Here is a 15,935-nt window from a genome sequence, read left to right on the forward strand (position 1 = left end):
GGACTGGGGGCTTGGGGCTGTTTGATGGATTTGGGGGCCAGGACTGGGGGCTTGGGGCTGTTTGATGGATTTGGGGACCAGGACTGGGGACTTGGGGCTGTTTGATGGATTTGGGGGCTGTGAAAAACTCCAGTCACTTTTCACAGGGGCCTTGGCTGGGTTTGGTGTCAGGGGATGGGGTCTAGGGTCTAGGTCTGGGTCTGGATTTGTGGGCAAGGTTTGCATTTGGTCTGGGTTCTGGGTCTAGGATTTGGGTCTGGTCTGCAGAGGTCTCTGTTTCGCCATCCCCCAGCACAGCTGTCACCAGCTGTCTCTGAGCACCGTGCCGTGTGTCGCCGGCCCTCCGCCTGCCCTGACAGCAGGAAAAACGGATCCCATCTGTCTCTCCATTCATTGCTTTCCCTCTCTCCGGAGCAGCCTTTCTGCCCGGGCCCTGCTGCCCTCTGCTGCCTGTCAGGGCCGGGTGAGGGAGAGGAGTTTGGGATCAGGGCTGTCTGCAGTGTGTTCTCTGAGCCTCCATGTGCCACCAGAGCTGTCCCTGAGGGGACACCTGTGCCCTGCCCAGCGAGGCAGTGAGTCCTGAAGCACTGTTTGTGCTTTGTGCTCCACGGGGTAGCTCTAGACACGATTTGTTCCTCCGGTGAGCCAGGCTGGCCTGTGCTGCCAGAACTCCTGCATGGAACATGTGTTCCCTCACTTGTTAGGAGGGAATGCTGTGCTCAGCCTGCTGCCCCACCACAGCAGCCCTGTGGGAATTCCCCCAGGATATCCTGGAAATAAAAACCTCCCAGGAAAGAGAGCTGCTGGATGCCCCAACCTTGGCAGTGTTCAAAGCTGGGTTGGATAAGGCCTTGAGCAGCCTGGGTATGGGACTATCCCTACCCCTAATATCTATGATTCTAATCTTGCCTCTCTCCTGGGACCAGCCAGCCCTGTGTGCTGAGAAGGGCTTGGTGGCTGTGAGCTGGGACTTCTGCAGTGCAGAGTGGCCCTGTTTCTGTCTGTTTCTTGCTGGGCAGCACCATGATTGAATTTGCTCCTCATTGCCCTGAGAACATCCTGCTGGATGCTCTGCCTGTCTGTTTCACTCAACTTCCCACAAAAACCCCAGTGTCCATGTCAGGTCTGCGGTTCCCTCCTTATCCTCCCAAAGCACAAGGTAGGTCCACATTGGCAGGACTGGACCTGGTTCCCCTGCCTAGGAGCCTGACCCATGTGGGACACCCCTGTGGGTGACTCAGTCAAATGTCCTGCAGCCCAGCCCACCCATGGGTCCTGGGTGGGCACCCTTGGGCCCATTGCAGGGGCTGTGCCCACAAGGGAGCTCCTGACCCACCCAGGTGGTCACTGGGACCCCTGGACCCCCACCCACCATGCGGTGCTGAGCCAGACAAGGCCCTGCAAGGAGATGGGGCTGTGTCAAGCCAGGTGGGATGAACCTGGAACAGGGAATGTGGGGACCCCTGGGGAGGGTGGCAGCTCCCCTGGCAGGACCCAGCTGTGCTGGTGTCCTTTGCCCCTTCTCAACATCCCCCACCCCACTGGGTGCACAAAGCTGGTGCTCATCATCACCCATGGCTGGGGGGAACCCAGCTCTGCCTGCCTGGGCTTTGGGAACCTCCAGGGGTGCTGAGCTCACAGCAAGGATGGTCCTGGGGCCCAGAGTGCTGCCCAAGGCCTCTCAGCCCTGCCTGTTTCACTTGGTGCCGGAGGGGTGAGCTGAGTCCCTGGGTTTCCTGCCCGGGGTGCTCAAGGGGTGCAGTGTCCCCAGGCCAGGGGACCCCAGAGCCCAGCATGGGCAGAGGCTCCTCACTGCAGGACCAGGAGCTGCTGCTGCATTCACCAGGGCCCCTCTTCTCTGAGGGGCCCTCTCTGGGCTGTGCTCCCCAGCCCTGCTGCCACAGGAGCAGGAGGGAGGCCGGGAATGAATGCCTCCCCACTTGGCATCTCCCTGTGCCAAGGGCCTCTGCTGCTGGGGACGTGTGCCCTCCAGGACCTGTGGCTTTTGGGGGACACATCTGCCCCCCTCTGGTGCCCTCTAGCCTGGAGGGACTGGCACAGGGACAGCTCTGTGTCCTACTGGGCACAGGGGCAACTCAGTGTCCTTGTTGGGAACAACTTCATGCACCGTCAGACACAGGGACAGCTCAGTGTCCACAATGGGGACAACTGTCCCCACTGGGCATGGGGAAAGCTCCATGTCCCTGTGTCAGCTCTGTGCCCCCACTGGGTGACTCTGTGTCCCCAGTGGGCTGGGGACAGTTGGAATGGCTGTGTGACACCCTGGAGTGTGACACTTCTGGTCACACTGAGCCCACCCCTCCCTACAGGGGGGTTTGGTGGGTGCTGGGGGACAGATGGGCACTCAGGGGACCCTGAGAGTCACCACGGGCCAGTGGCATGGGCTCACTGATGTCCCCACAGCCAGCCCTGACACAGGAGGGTATAAATAGCAGCTATGTCACCTCCTGTCACATGCCCAGTGCTGGCAGGTCCCCTGCCCCCGGCTGGGGGCACAGCTGTTCCTGGGAGAGGGAGGGATGGCCAGAGGGGCACCCCATCCCTCCTGCACTTCCACCACCCCACAGACCTGCCACAGTTCCTGGGGGACATCCAGGGGTCCAGGCTGTCCCTGTGGGGACATCACTGTCACTGCCCTGGGGACACTGACCCCAACCCAGCACAGGGACAGAGCTGAGATGGTTGGACCATGCCCACCCCACCAATATGGGGACCTATTGCCAGCTCCAGGTGTTTCCCTGGGGACTTAAAGGGCACTTCCAACCCCAAAGCAGAGCCAAAAGGGAAATTTGTGCCCATTTCCCCCCTCCCCTCCCCGCTGTGATCCCGTGCACTCTGTGGGCAGAAATGGTCACTGCGGTCTGGGGCGGCTCTAAAAATACCCGAGCCCTGACAGTGACAGCTGCAGCCAGGCCAGGGGGGCCCACAGCGGGGGCTGCCAGCCCCGTGTCCCCTCCCTGCAGGGACAGCCCTTGGCTCTTCCCACACACACACACACACACACATTTCTCCGTTTCGGAGTCCCCCGGGGTCCCGTCCTGCTGCCCTGGTGTCCCAGCAGGACGGTGCCATGGGGCAGTGGCTGTGTGCCCACCGTGCCCACGCTGTCCCTGCGGCCTGGCGGCCAGCACGCAGCCGTGGCAGCCCGGTGGCTGTGGCTCTGGCTGTCCCCAGGCCTCCCCGAAGCCCCTAATCCATCTCTCGCAGCAGGAGATGCCTAAGCTGCCTTTTCATGCCGGCTCCTCCGCGCGCGGGCTCGCGCGCTCTCAATGCCGGCGCTGGCAGGAGATGTGTCCGACAAGCTGAGGGGATCCTCCCCCGCCAGCAAGGTCAAGGTGTGCTTAAGCCACTTTCCCCATGCCTGCCCCGGTGGGCTTTGTGCCCCACTAGCACCAGGGGTGGTTTTGGGGGACAGCACAGCTTTGGGGTCCCACCACCCCGAGGGATCCAGGTAGGCAGACCCATATTGTGGGGGGGCTCATTCCCCAGCTCAGTCTCGGGGTCACCCACCAGCCCCCTGATCCCAGCTGGGGACCCTCTGTGGTCCTTGGCTAAAGCTGTGCTCGCTGCCAACCAGGCTGCCCCCAGGGCTTGGCTCACCCCACACACAGCCCAGGGCTCATCTCTGCCCCCAGCCCCCCTGGGCAGGGCTGCCCACAGACCCCTCCCACACACGGAGCCACTGCAGACCATCAGACCAGTTCAGACCAGTACAAACCAGGCCTGAGCACTCCTCTCCCTGGCCCAAAGAGTAGGGAGCACACGTGTGTGTGTCTGCACACGTGTCTGTGTGTCTGGGCATGCAGGGCCCATGCCCAGGACCCCATGTCACTCCTGTTCCCTTGGTGACAGACCCCCGTCCTCTGCTGGCACCTCGCGCCTGCCGCCAGCCAGGGCCTTTGTGCCTGGTTTTAATTAGAGGCTCTTAAGTGTGAAACAAAGCCGAGTGCAGGGCCAGGGGGCCCTTCCCTTCCTCTGTGCTCCTGGGGGACCCCCGAGGTCCCCATCCTGCCTGGCATCGCCTGCCACAGCCCCTCCATTCCCCACTTGTGCTTTGCCGTCCCCTGTGCCCATCCCTAAGGGACACTTGCCAGTGCCCCCTGGAAGTACTGCCCTTCAGAGTGGTGCTGGCCACCAGCTCTGCGTGGGGCCACGCGCAGGGCCTGTGCCAGATGTGGTGCCACCCCCAGTGTCACCCCCAGGGGACCTGTCCCCAGGGAGGGGGCTCAGAAAGAGGCCACCACTAGGGTTCTGCTGGGGGTGAGATGGGTGTTCCCAGCTGTGTCCCCCATCCCTGGCTTTGATGGGTGCAGGGAGGACCCCACAGGCATCCTGGCACCTCATGGTGCTGGGGGAATCCCAGGAAGGGGGACTGCATGGGCACCATGTCCTGCTCTATGAGGGACACAGGAGCCACCAGACCTTTGGAGGTGGTGGTACCCATGGGCCTCCCCCTGGGGACCCTTGGCTGTTTGGAGCAGGGGACTGCCAACAGTGGGTGCTCACCAGCATCCCCCAGTGCCGTACTGAGATGAGTGAGAGTGGAGCAGTGGGAGGATTGGGGCTCCTGGGTGCCCCTCACCATGAGCAGCTCTGTGAGGACACGAAGGGGAGCTGCGGGGAAGAGCTGGGTTTGGCCTCATACTCCCAGGAAAGCCCGGTCTGGGCAGCACCCACCCTCTCCCACTGGGTGCAACACTTTTCTTCACAGTGTTCCCTCCGCCCAGGACACCAAGCCCAGACCCCCCTGGGAAGTTTTGGGGAGGGGGCAGCACCCTCTACCACCCCTCATGCAGGGGCCTGGGGATGGGGCTGGGAGCCTGGTGACAGGGACAAGTGATATCAACAGGATTCCCTGGCCACCCTGAATGTTCCTGGGAGGGGACATCCCTGAGTGGGCAGGATCCCACTGGCTGCTTCCCTGGGGTATCCCCTGACACCGCCAGCCCACCCAGGGGTTCCTCTCAGGGCTGACTGGTGGATCTGCTCTGGGTTTTGCCCTCCCCAGGAGGGCTCGGCACCCACTCTGGGTGGAACTATGTCCCAGTGTGTCCCTGGAGGCTCTGGGGACCCTTGTCCCGAGGCACCAGCGCCCAGGAGGACAGGGAGGATGGGGACAGCCTCTGCAACCCCTTCTGAAAGTGAAACCCCTCTATCTCCAGAAAGAGTCCAAAATCTGAAGCGTTTAGGAAGCCAAGATCCACGTGGCTGTGCAGACACCCTTGTACCGCTCCGTCCCTGTCGCTGTGGGCCTGCGGGACATGATGGGGACATCCAACCAGACTGTGCCGCCACAGGGCCGGAGCGGGAACGGGAGCGGGAACGGGAACGGGAACGGGCCGGAGGCAGCGCTGGCCGGGCTCCAGCCTCTGTCCGCCGCCTCCCGCCCGGGACCACCGGACACCCAGCGACCCCCGGGGCCCAAAGGCAGCACAGCACCCCTGGGTGCCCCATCGGGGACAGCCGGCCCTGGCTCCCATCTCACCGCCTCACCCCACGGCAGCCCCGGAGCCTCCGCCATCCCCGGAGCGGGGAGAGCCCCCGGCAGCCCCGCCGGGACACCCGGCACGTCCGGCCCGGGGAGGCTGGCGGAGAGGGGGGCCCTGCAGCATCGTGTGTCCCGGCTTTCCCCCCCAGGCTTTGATTTTGGAGCCCCCCCTGCCCTTCCCCCTCGGCCAGGAGCCGCAATGGTTTCAATTACGCTGTGAAAGGCGGTGGGGCCCCCTCTTTTCACGACAGCCCGGGTCTCCTGCTCACAACAAAAGCTTAAGTTACAGGAAAGGGAGAGAAAGGGAGGGAGGACGCGCAGGGAGGGAGGGAAGGGGGCTGCCAAGAGCCCCCCAGCCCCCCAAAACGGAGCGGACGGGGGCAGGGGGCTCCCCACCACAGCCCCCAAGGGAAACGGGGGGAAAGGCAGCCCCTTGCCTCGGGAAAGGCAGCCCCCCATTCCAGCGCCGAAATTTGGGGTGATCACTTACAGTTTTGTTCCCTCCAAAGGGAACTCCAGTGGGTCCCAGTCTCTCCCAGTGTGTCTGAGTCTCCCCAGTGTGTCCCGGTGCCCCCCAGTGCATGTTTGACTCCCCAGTGTGTCCCATGACCCCCCTGTGCTTGACCTCCCTGTGTCCCAACACTCTCAGTGTGTCTTGGATGGCCCCAGCACATCCTGGATCCCCCTGCTGTGTCCCAGTGTCCCCCCACAGTGTGTCCCAGTACCCCCTCATGTGTCCCAGCTCCCCCCAGCATGTCCTGGGTCCCCCCAGTGTGTCCTGGTTCCCTCCAGGCATATCCCTGCTGTGTCCAAGACTCCCCCTCCCAGTGTGTTCCAGTCCCCAAGGCCTCTCCCACTGCCCTGTTTTGGGGATACCCCTGGCTGTGCAGTGGCCTTTTTGGGGTGCAGCACCCCAGGGTGGCCATGGGCAGCCCATGGGGTGGTGGCACTGCCTGGCTGACAAGGGGACAAGGGATGTTGGGGCCAATACACCCTGTCCTGGAGGTCTCCAGTGGGGCGTGGGAGCTAATCCTGCTCCACTGCACCCTAAAGTGGGACCTGGGGACAGGGGGGGACCCCTTGCAGCACCTTAGAGGGGATGTGGGTCTTGGGATGGGGGGAGCAGCCCCACAAGTGGGGGTTCAAGGTGGGGTTAGGGGAAATGAGCAGTGCAGAGGACACAAGGGGGGCACAGGAGACACAGAGGGGGCAGAGGACATGGAGGGAGTGCAGAGGCCACAGCAGGGCTAGGGCACCCAGTGGGGGATGCAGGGGACACAGGGGACAGGGGACATGGGGAGTGCAGAGCACTTGGGGGGCAAGGGTACATGGGAGGAGCAGGGGACACGGGAGGGGCACAGGACAGAGGTACAGTGACCACGGTGGTTGTCAGGAGACACGGTGGAGAAGTAGGGGACACGGGGGGACAAGGGACAGCAGGGCACACAGAGTGGGGACCAAGGGGACACAGGGGGACAAGGGACAGCAGGGCACACAGAACAGGGACAAGGGGACACGGGGTGGAGCACAGGATAGCATGGCACACAGAGTGGGACCAAGGGGACACTGGAGGCACAGGGCACAGGAAACATGGGACACGGTGGCACAGGGGACATGGGACACAGGGGCACAGGAAACACGGAGCACAGGGGACACGGGGGCACTGGGGGCACACGGGGCACAGGGGACACAGGGGACACGGGTGTCAGAGGCCACAATACAGTGCGGGCACACGGGGCACAGGGGACACTGGGGGCACTGGGGGCACAGGGGACACAGGCGGCAGAAGCTACAATGCCGTTCGGGCACACGGGGCACAGGGGGCACAGGGGACACGGAGCACACGGGACACGGGCAGCAGAAGCCACAATGCCGTTCGGGCACACGGGGCACACGGCAGGGCCGCTCCCCGCGGCCCCGGCCCGACCCCGCCCGCGGGGGAGTTCGGGGGGGTTCGCACCGCTCGGAAAAACTTTGGGGGGGGGGCGGTGACCCCCGGGGCGGGGGCGGGGCTGGTGGGCGTGGTCCGGGCCGGAGTGGGCGTGGCGGCCGCGCCGTTTGAATGTGATTGGCGGAGCGGGCGGGGCGGGGGGCGCTGGCCCCGCCCGGCGGGGACGCGGCGCTGCCCCGCACAAAGGCGGCGGGAGCGTCCGGTGCGGCCGCTCCGTTCCCTGCGCCCCGGGACCCCGGCACCCCCCCGGCACCCCCCCAGCACCCCCCGGGACCCCCCTCCCGCCACCCTCCCGGCACCACCGCCCGCCCGCCCGCGGCTCCGGGAGCAGCAGGAGCGCCAAGTTCGGGCAGCGGGAGCAGCGCCGCGGAGCACCGGGAGCGCCACGTCCGAGCACCGGGAGCCGTCCCGCCACGCACAAGAGATCGAAACACCGGGAGCCGTCCCGCCGGGCACGGGGTAGGCGGACAGCGGGCAGCGGGAGCCGTCCGGGCAACGCCGGGTGCGGGGGATTCGGGCGCCGGGAGCCGACCAGGCGGGAGCTGAGAGTATCCCGTCAGCGGGGACCGTCCAGCCAGCACCGGCCACGGAGGAGCTGATCCCCGGGAGCCGTCGAGTCAGCATCGGGCACGGCAGATCAGGCCAGCCGGAGTCATCCAGGCGGGACCAGAGCGTATCCAGTCACCGGGAGTCGTCCAGGCAGCACCGGGCACGGCAGCCCCGGACGGGAGGATTGGCCGTCCGGCGGGGCACCGGGCACGGTAAATCGGGGCGCACGGCTCGGGGCACCATGGGCCCCCCCGGCGTGCTGCCCGCCCTGGCCTGGCTGCTGGCGGGGCTGAGCGTGCCGGCGCCGAGCCGGGCCCAGCTGCACGGCGAGAAGGGCATCTCCATCCCCGACCACGGCTTCTGCCAGCCCATCTCCATCCCGCTCTGCACCGACATCGCCTACAACCAGACCATCATGCCCAACCTGCTGGGTCACACCAACCAGGAGGACGCGGGGCTGGAGGTCCATCAGTTCTACCCGCTGGTGAAGGTGCAGTGCTCGCTGGAGCTGAAGTTCTTCCTGTGCTCCATGTACGCGCCGGTGTGCACGGTGCTGGAGCAGGCCATCCCTCCGTGCCGCTCCATCTGCGAGCGGGCGCGCCAGGGCTGCGAGGCCCTCATGAACAAATTCGGCTTCCAGTGGCCGGAGCGGTTGCGATGTGAGAACTTCCCCCGGCACGGCGCCGAGCAGATCTGTGTGGGGCAGAACCACTCGGAGGACGGCGGCTCCCCCGCGCTGCTGACCAGCGCCACGCCACTGGCCGGCCAGGGCACCCCCGGCGCCCCTCGCTACGCCACCCTGGACCACCCCTTCCACTGCCCACGGGCGCTGAAGGTGCCCAGCTACCTCAACTACAAGTTCCTGGGGGAGAAGGACTGCGCGGCGCCCTGCGAGCCCACCCGGCCCGACGGCCACATGTTCTTCAATGAGGATGAGATCCGCTTCGCCCGCATCTGGATCCTCATCTGGTCCGTCCTGTGCTGCGCCTCCACCTTCTTCACCGTCACCACCTACCTGGTGGACATGCAGCGCTTCCGCTACCCCGAGCGACCCATCATCTTCCTCTCGGGCTGCTACACCATGGTGTCGGTGGCCTACATCGCCGGCTTTGTGCTGGAGGAGAGGGTGGTCTGCAACGAGCGCTTCCAGGAGGACGGCTACCGCACCGTGGTGCAGGGCACCAAGAAGGAGGGCTGCACCATCCTCTTCATGATGCTTTACTTCTTCAGCATGGCCAGCTCCATCTGGTGGGTCATCCTCTCCCTCACCTGGTTCCTGGCCGCCGGCATGAAGTGGGGCCACGAGGCCATCGAGGCCAACTCCCAGTACTTCCACTTGGCCGCCTGGGCAGTGCCGGCAGTCAAGACCATCACCATCCTGGCCATGGGGCAGATCGACGGGGACCTGCTGAGCGGCGTCTGCTTCGTGGGCCTCAACAACATCGACCCTCTGCGAGGCTTCGTGCTGGCCCCGCTCTTCGTCTACCTCTTCATCGGCACCTCCTTCCTCCTGGCCGGCTTCGTCTCCCTCTTCCGCATCCGCACCATCATGAAGCACGGCGGCACCAAGACCGAGAAGCTGGAGCGGCTCATGGTTCGCATCGGGGTCTTCAGCGTGCTCTACACCGTCCCGGCCACCATCGTCATCGCCTGCTACTTCTACGAGCAGGCCTTCCGCGAGCACTGGGAGCGCAGCTGGATCAGCCAGAACTGCAAGAGCTTGGCCATCCCCTGCCCGCTGCACTTCACCCCCCGCATGACCCCCGACTTCACCGTCTACATGATCAAGTATCTCATGACTCTGATCGTGGGCATCACCTCCGGGTTCTGGATATGGTCTGGCAAAACCCTGCACTCCTGGAGGAAGTTCTACACTCGGCTCACCAACAGCAAGCAGGGCGAGACCACGGTGTGACCCCCCCGGCCCCGCCGCCCTTCGGCCTGAAATTTTTTTTTTTGGGGGTGGGGGGGGAGGAGTTATTATATATTTTTTATTTTTAGATTTATTAACGTCTAAGGGGTGTCTCTCTTTCTCTTTGAATTTTTTTTTTTTTTTGTAATTAAACCTGTAAATAGCATTTGTAAAATTAAGTATATATTTGTATTTAAAAATGTGGAAAAAGAGAGGGAGGAAATAGGAGGAGAGGGAGGGAGAAAGAGGAGAAAAAGGAAGGAGAAGAGGGGAGGAAAAAGGATGAAAAGGGAAAAAAACAGTGGAAAAGGGAGGAAAAAAAGGGGAAAGAAAATGAAAAAGGAAAGGAAGGAAAAAAGGAGGAGACGAGGGAAAAATGAGTAGCAAGGGGTGAAAAAATGAGAAAAGTGAGGAAAAAGGGGAAAATGAGAGGAAAGGGAGGAAAAAGGTGGGAGAGAGGGGAGGAAAACAGGAGAAAAGGGAGAAAAACAGAAAAGAGCAGAAAACAGGAGAAAAGGGAAGAAAAAGGAGAAAAAAAGGAAAGGGAGAAAAAACAGGAGAAGGAGAGAAAAGAGAAAAAGATAAAAAAAGAGGGGAAAAGAGAAAAGGATTAAAAAAACAAGGAGAGAAAAAGGATCAGAAAATAGAGAAAGAGGTGGGAAAATGGAGAAAAAAGAGGAGAAAAAGGGGAAAAACACTGCCAAGCCTGGGAGAGGACCCTCGGCCCCCTGCTCCCCCCTTCCCGCTCTGTCCCAGCTCCCTCCAGCCCTGCTCTGCTGGCCCCTGGAAAAAAGGGTGAAAAAAGGCAAAAAACCCCCAAACCAAGCCCATTTTTCTCACTCTCCTTTCAAAACTCCCCAAGAAAGTGGATTTTTTCTTCCCCACCCCTTTGCTCCCACGAGACTCTGAGCTGGGGCTGCCGCCCCTGGGGGCTCTCCCTGGGCCCCCCTACTTGGCTGATGGCTTTTCCTCCCAAATCCCTTTTTTGAACAATCCTACACAAATACAAATGAGTCCAAAAAATGCCAGATTATTCCCGAGGGCTTTTTTTTTTCCCCCCAAAAAAAACCCCCAATAATTAAATTGTGGGGGTTCCCATGGATTCTGCTGGGCCCCCCCACTTCCACCGCCCCGTGGGGATGAGCCGGTGCCTCCCTCCAGCTGGAACAAAGCACTTTGAAAGGGGGAAAAAAGAGATTTTTAACCCAAAAAATGAGGAATTTTCAGTGTGCAGAGGGAGGGGAGGCCTCTCCTGTGTCCCCCCCCGGGAGGAAATAGCTCACATTTTCTCTGGGATTAGGGGTTTGGCTGGGGTGGGCCCTGGGTCCCGACTCGGGTTCGATCTGTTGGGGTTTGGGGGATGCTGGAGGGGGATGTAGGGGAGTTTCAGCTAGAGGGGGACAACTCAGGGCAGGGAGGGGGGGCTGAAAGGATGGATTTAATCAGCTGGGTTTAATTGGAATGAAAAAAAATACTCTTCCCAAAATGGAGAGGGAGACCTGGCCATGAAGCGCTGGCCCCAGGGGTGCCCCAAAATCAGCCCCGGGGAGCCTCAGCCCTTCTGGTCTCCCTCGTTCCAGGGGATTTGGGGATCCCTGGAGCACAAAGAGGGATTGCTGGGGCATTGCACCGTTCCCCTTCCCCCAGCAAAGCCCGGGAAAATCCCCAAACCCCCTTAAAAATCCCAGTCCCGCGGTGAGGGCGAGGCGGGAGCTGAAGGGGTTAAGGCAGCGCCTCTCCAGCACATTTTGGAAAGGAAAAACTCTTTGGATCCGGTTTAATTTTCCAGCGATGACTTGGAAGGGGGGAGAGAAGAGGGGGAGAAACTTATCCAGGGCTTCTTTTCCCCCTCCTCTGCTGTTTGGAGAAGCAGTTTGGGGGTCGGGCTGGGCTGGTCGGGACCCCCCCCAGCCCCCCCTTGGCAACCCCCAGGACACCTCAGCATCCCCTGTTACCCCAGCCCCTGCTCTGGGAGCCTCTGGAAGTGGGAATTCAGGCAGGGAGATTCCTGCAGTCTGTTCTGGTGGTGGCATGGGCAGGCTGAGCCTCGGCCAAGGCATCAGGGGACCCCCCCTGCACCCCTCAATGCCCACCCCGAGGGTGCCACCCCCTTGCCAAGGGGGTCCCGGGCTGTTTCCAGCCTTGGCTCTGGGTGGTTCAGTTTTGGGGTGCTGCCCTTGGGGTCCTGGCTCTGGCTGGAGGGTCCTGCTCCCCAAAAAGCTGCTCCCCCCCAGGGCTGCTTTGTTTTCCAGAGGCGCAGATCACGGGGGACGGGGGAATGTAAACTCTCCACCCAGGAATGCAGGAGCTCCGAGAGGAGATTTTTTTAAAAGGCTTCATGTCCTGGCTTTGGAAAACAGAGCTGGGATCTGGGATTGCTGGGGCTGCTCCTGTGCTCTGGGGGTGCTGAGGGATCTGGGGGTTCTGGGGGTCCCTGACCCTGGCTCCACAGGCTCCTGTGATGGAGCAACTGGGCCAGCTCTGTGCCCTTTCCAAGCAAATTTTTGGGGAGGTGTTGGAGGTTTTTGGCTCTCAGGGCTGTTTGCAGTCTGAGCAGGAGGAGCTGGAGGGTGTCTGCAAGAAGCAGTCAGCAAATGTCCCCTCTGTCCCCTGCTCTGTCACCCCAGGGATGGGGCACCCTGGGAAACACCAGGGACAGGTCACCCCAAAGATGGATCTTTCTGGGAATGGGTCACCCCAGGGACAACTCACCCTGGGTACAGGTCACCCCGGAGATGGGTGACCCTAAGGATGGGTCACCCCAGGAGCAGCTGATTGATCTCTGAGGAGAGATAACCCCAAACCCAGCTAACCCCAGGGATGGGTCATCCCATGTCCAGGTAACCTTGGGGATGTCACCCAAAGAATGGGTGCCCCCAGATGCCACTAATCCCAGGGACAGGGGACAGGGGACAGGGGACAGGGACCTTCTCGCTGAGCAGGGCTGTCCCCAGGCCGGTGACTCCCATCCTCCTCTTCTCCTTTTAAGCCGAGTGAAGAGGGAGCAAACGCCAGCGGGTCGGGCCGTGTCCCCTCCCGGCCGCCCGGGGCTCCTTTGATGTCCCCTAATGAGCCCCGCTCTGTTTTCACAGCTGCCACCGCCGCGGGAGTCAATTAATCAATTAACGCCAAACCCGGGCCGGCCCCCGAGCACCCGCAACTCATCACAGCAGTGCCACCAGTGCCACCAGTGCCACCAGCACTCGCTGGGCTCGTGCTCCTGGGCATGGGGACAGGGCTCAGCACAGCCGTGGGTGACAGCACCGGACTGTCCCAGCACAGGGACAGCCCCGGCGGTGACAGCACTGCAGGCAAGGGAGAGGAGGAGGGAGGAGCTGGGAGAAGGACCCTGGGTCATGCGGTGTCCCCAGCACTGGCTGTCCCAGCGCTCCTGGGACCCAGGCCGTGGTCGCTGCTGTCCCCTGCTGCTGGTCCTGTCCTGTCCCCTTATCCATGGGCTCTCCTGTCCCTTGTCCCGCATGGGGGCTGTCCTGTCTCCTGGAGCTTTCTGTCCCCTGTCCCCATGACCCTGTCCCCAGACTGTCCCTTTTTCACCCCGGGTCACAATTCCCTCAGAGCAGTGGGATCCATCTCCCCTGTCCCCTCCCCTGCCACCGCCCCCCTTGTCCCGGTCTCCAGCAGTGACACGGAGGTGGCACAGGGAGGTGACAAGGGACATCTCTTTGCTACACTTCACGTGTCTCCATGATCACTTGGTATGACAGGTCCTGAGACTTTGTGGGGACATCTCCGGCTGTCCCCACCTTCTGGCTCCGTGTGCCTTCACCCCCAGCAGTGACCCAAGGGCCCAGCACCCAGCGGTGGCAGCGGGGCCCCGGCTGTCCCCGGCTGTCCCCCCGGGCCGCCTGTCCCCGCCGGGCGGGCGCTGGAGCGGGATCTGGCCGCAGCCGAGGCCGAGCCCTGGCCGGGCGCCAGCGGGGACAGGCGGCTGAATTCGGCTCCGGCCGCTCTTAAAGGAGACGGAGCCGCCGGGAGGGACCGCGGGACGGGACCGGCACCTCGGGGGGCCCCAGGGCGGGGAGGGTCTGCCAGGGCAGGAGCCCCCATCCTGTCCCCATCCCGGCCAGGTGTGCGCGGTGGGGGTGGATCCATCCCCATCACTGTCCCCGAACCGTGTGGGATCCTGGCTCTGTACGGGGACAGACCTGAAACTGGGGGAGTGGGGAATGTGGGGGAGTGGGGAATGTGGGGCCTCCTCCACATCCCAGCATTGTCCTGGAGAGCTTGGGGACAGTGGGTGTGATGAGCTGTGCCATCCACAGTGCCTTCCCCTCCCCTGGACACAGGGATGTGGGGTCCTGACTCCATCCCAGCACCCCTCCAGCAGGACAGAGCTGGATTAACCCGATCTCCATCCTGGGGAACTCCTGGAGAAGCTGGGGTGGATGGACACAGGGTGGGTGGGTGGGCACGGGCTCCCATCTCCATTCTGGTGCACCTCCTGGGGAAGCTGGGATGGGTGAGAGTGGGACCTCACCAACATCCAGGGCCTGTCCAGAGAGCGTTGGGTGAATGGACAAGGGATGGATGGGCATGGATGGAAGGATGGATGGACACAGATGTGATGGGTGGACATGGAATGGATGGATGGATGGATGGATGGACAATGGATGGATGGATGATGGATGGATGGATGGATGGATGGATGGATGGATGGATGGATGGATGGATGGATGGACATGAATTGGATGCACATGTGTGGAATGGGTGGATGTGAGGTGGATGGACATGGACTGGATGGACACAGATGGAATGAGTAGGCTCAGGATGGGTGGACACAGATGGGATGGATGGACACAGAGAGGATGGATGGATGGATGGATGGACATGGATGGATGGACACAGTTTCCCCCATCCCCCAGGACCCCTCCCCGCCCTGTCCCGCAGGGCTCAGCCCGGGGCCGCCCCTCGGCCCCACGGTTCCGCAGCTGCCCTGGCCGGGGCAGGGTCCGGCCGGGGGGCCCAGGGGGCTCCGGGGGAGGGGCTGGCCAGGGGGCCCAGAGGGGGCTCGGGGGAGGGTCCGGGCAGGCGCGGGGGCGGCTCCGGAGGCGGCGGCGGCTCCGGGTGCGGGAATGTTTGTGCAGCTGGAGCCGATTATGGGGCGGGAGCGGGAGGGGGGAGGGGGGCGAGGGGGTCGTGCAAGGGGGAGAGGGATGTGCAGGGAGAGCAGAGCTGTGTGCAGGGGGCTCCCCACCTGCGTGGAGCGTGTGTGGAGGGTCCCCAGGCACCCCCGTGCCCATGTGGGGTGCCACCCACTCCGACCTGTCCTGTCACAGGCACCCCGCGTGTTCAAACCCCAGGGACATCCTGGGACACGCCAGGGACACACCAGGGACATGCCGGGAACACCCTGGGGCTGTGGGTGCCCCTCAGGGGGTCACTGCCCCCACACTGGGGATCCCTAGCCTGGCCCCAGCTCGGCCCCTGTGCTCACTCCGGTCCCTGCTGATGCCCTGAAGGCTCTCGGGGGGCCAGGGCAGTCTAGAGGACACTGATTGTCCTTGCCTTGTCTGGGTGGGTGAAGGAGCCACCACTGCAGGGGCCTTGGGGGTGCCCCCTCATCCGTGCCCAGCTCAGCCCCCCTGATCTGGCCCTGATTGCCCCCCTGGAGATGGAGAAGTGGAAACCAGTGACAGGGGAAAGGGGGGTGGCAACCCCAAAAGAGAAAATTGGGAGTGCCCCCCCATGGCACCTGGGGCCACCCATCAGAGGACACCCCAAAAGCCAGAATTCCCCCATCAAGGTTTAACCCCTGCACTGCCAGGACCATGACACTGCCTGATCCCACTCCCTGTTTCCATTGCTTTTACCACAAAACAGCTGGTTCAGGTTGGACAAATTATTCTCTTGGCCCAATCTCCCACTTTTTACTCATTATTTTTATTAGTTGTTGTCATTATTATTAATAAAGGGAAAGAAATCATCCTCCAGCCCCCAGCATGGCAAATTATCTGCCTGCCTTTGTCTGTCTCCTTTGGGAAGGAAGGGAAGGA

At 62.7% G+C, this 15,935-nt stretch overlaps 1 protein-coding gene across 1 annotated transcript; it reads left to right on the plus strand.

The window, feature by feature from the left end:
* Positions 1-7,912: 7,912 nt before the first annotated feature.
* FZD2 (frizzled class receptor 2) lies at positions 7,913-10,011 on the plus strand. The gene has a single exon (XM_066566877.1). The coding sequence runs from the start codon at positions 8,251-8,253 to the stop codon at positions 9,922-9,924; it is 1,674 nt and encodes a 557-aa protein (XP_066422974.1). The 5' UTR covers positions 7,913-8,250; the 3' UTR covers positions 9,925-10,011.
* The last annotated feature ends 5,924 nt before the right edge of the window (positions 10,012-15,935 follow it).

This window comes from Molothrus aeneus, chromosome 28, assembly GCF_037042795.1.
Source record: "Molothrus aeneus isolate 106 chromosome 28, BPBGC_Maene_1.0, whole genome shotgun sequence".
NCBI classification, from domain to species: Eukaryota; Metazoa; Chordata; class Aves; order Passeriformes; family Icteridae; genus Molothrus; species Molothrus aeneus.

What these genes read in the sequence shown, in the direction of transcription:
- FZD2 (XM_066566877.1), top strand. Translation starts at nt 8,251, where the DNA reads ATGGGCCCCCCCGGCGTGCTGCCCGCCCTGGCCTGGCTGCTGGCGGGG.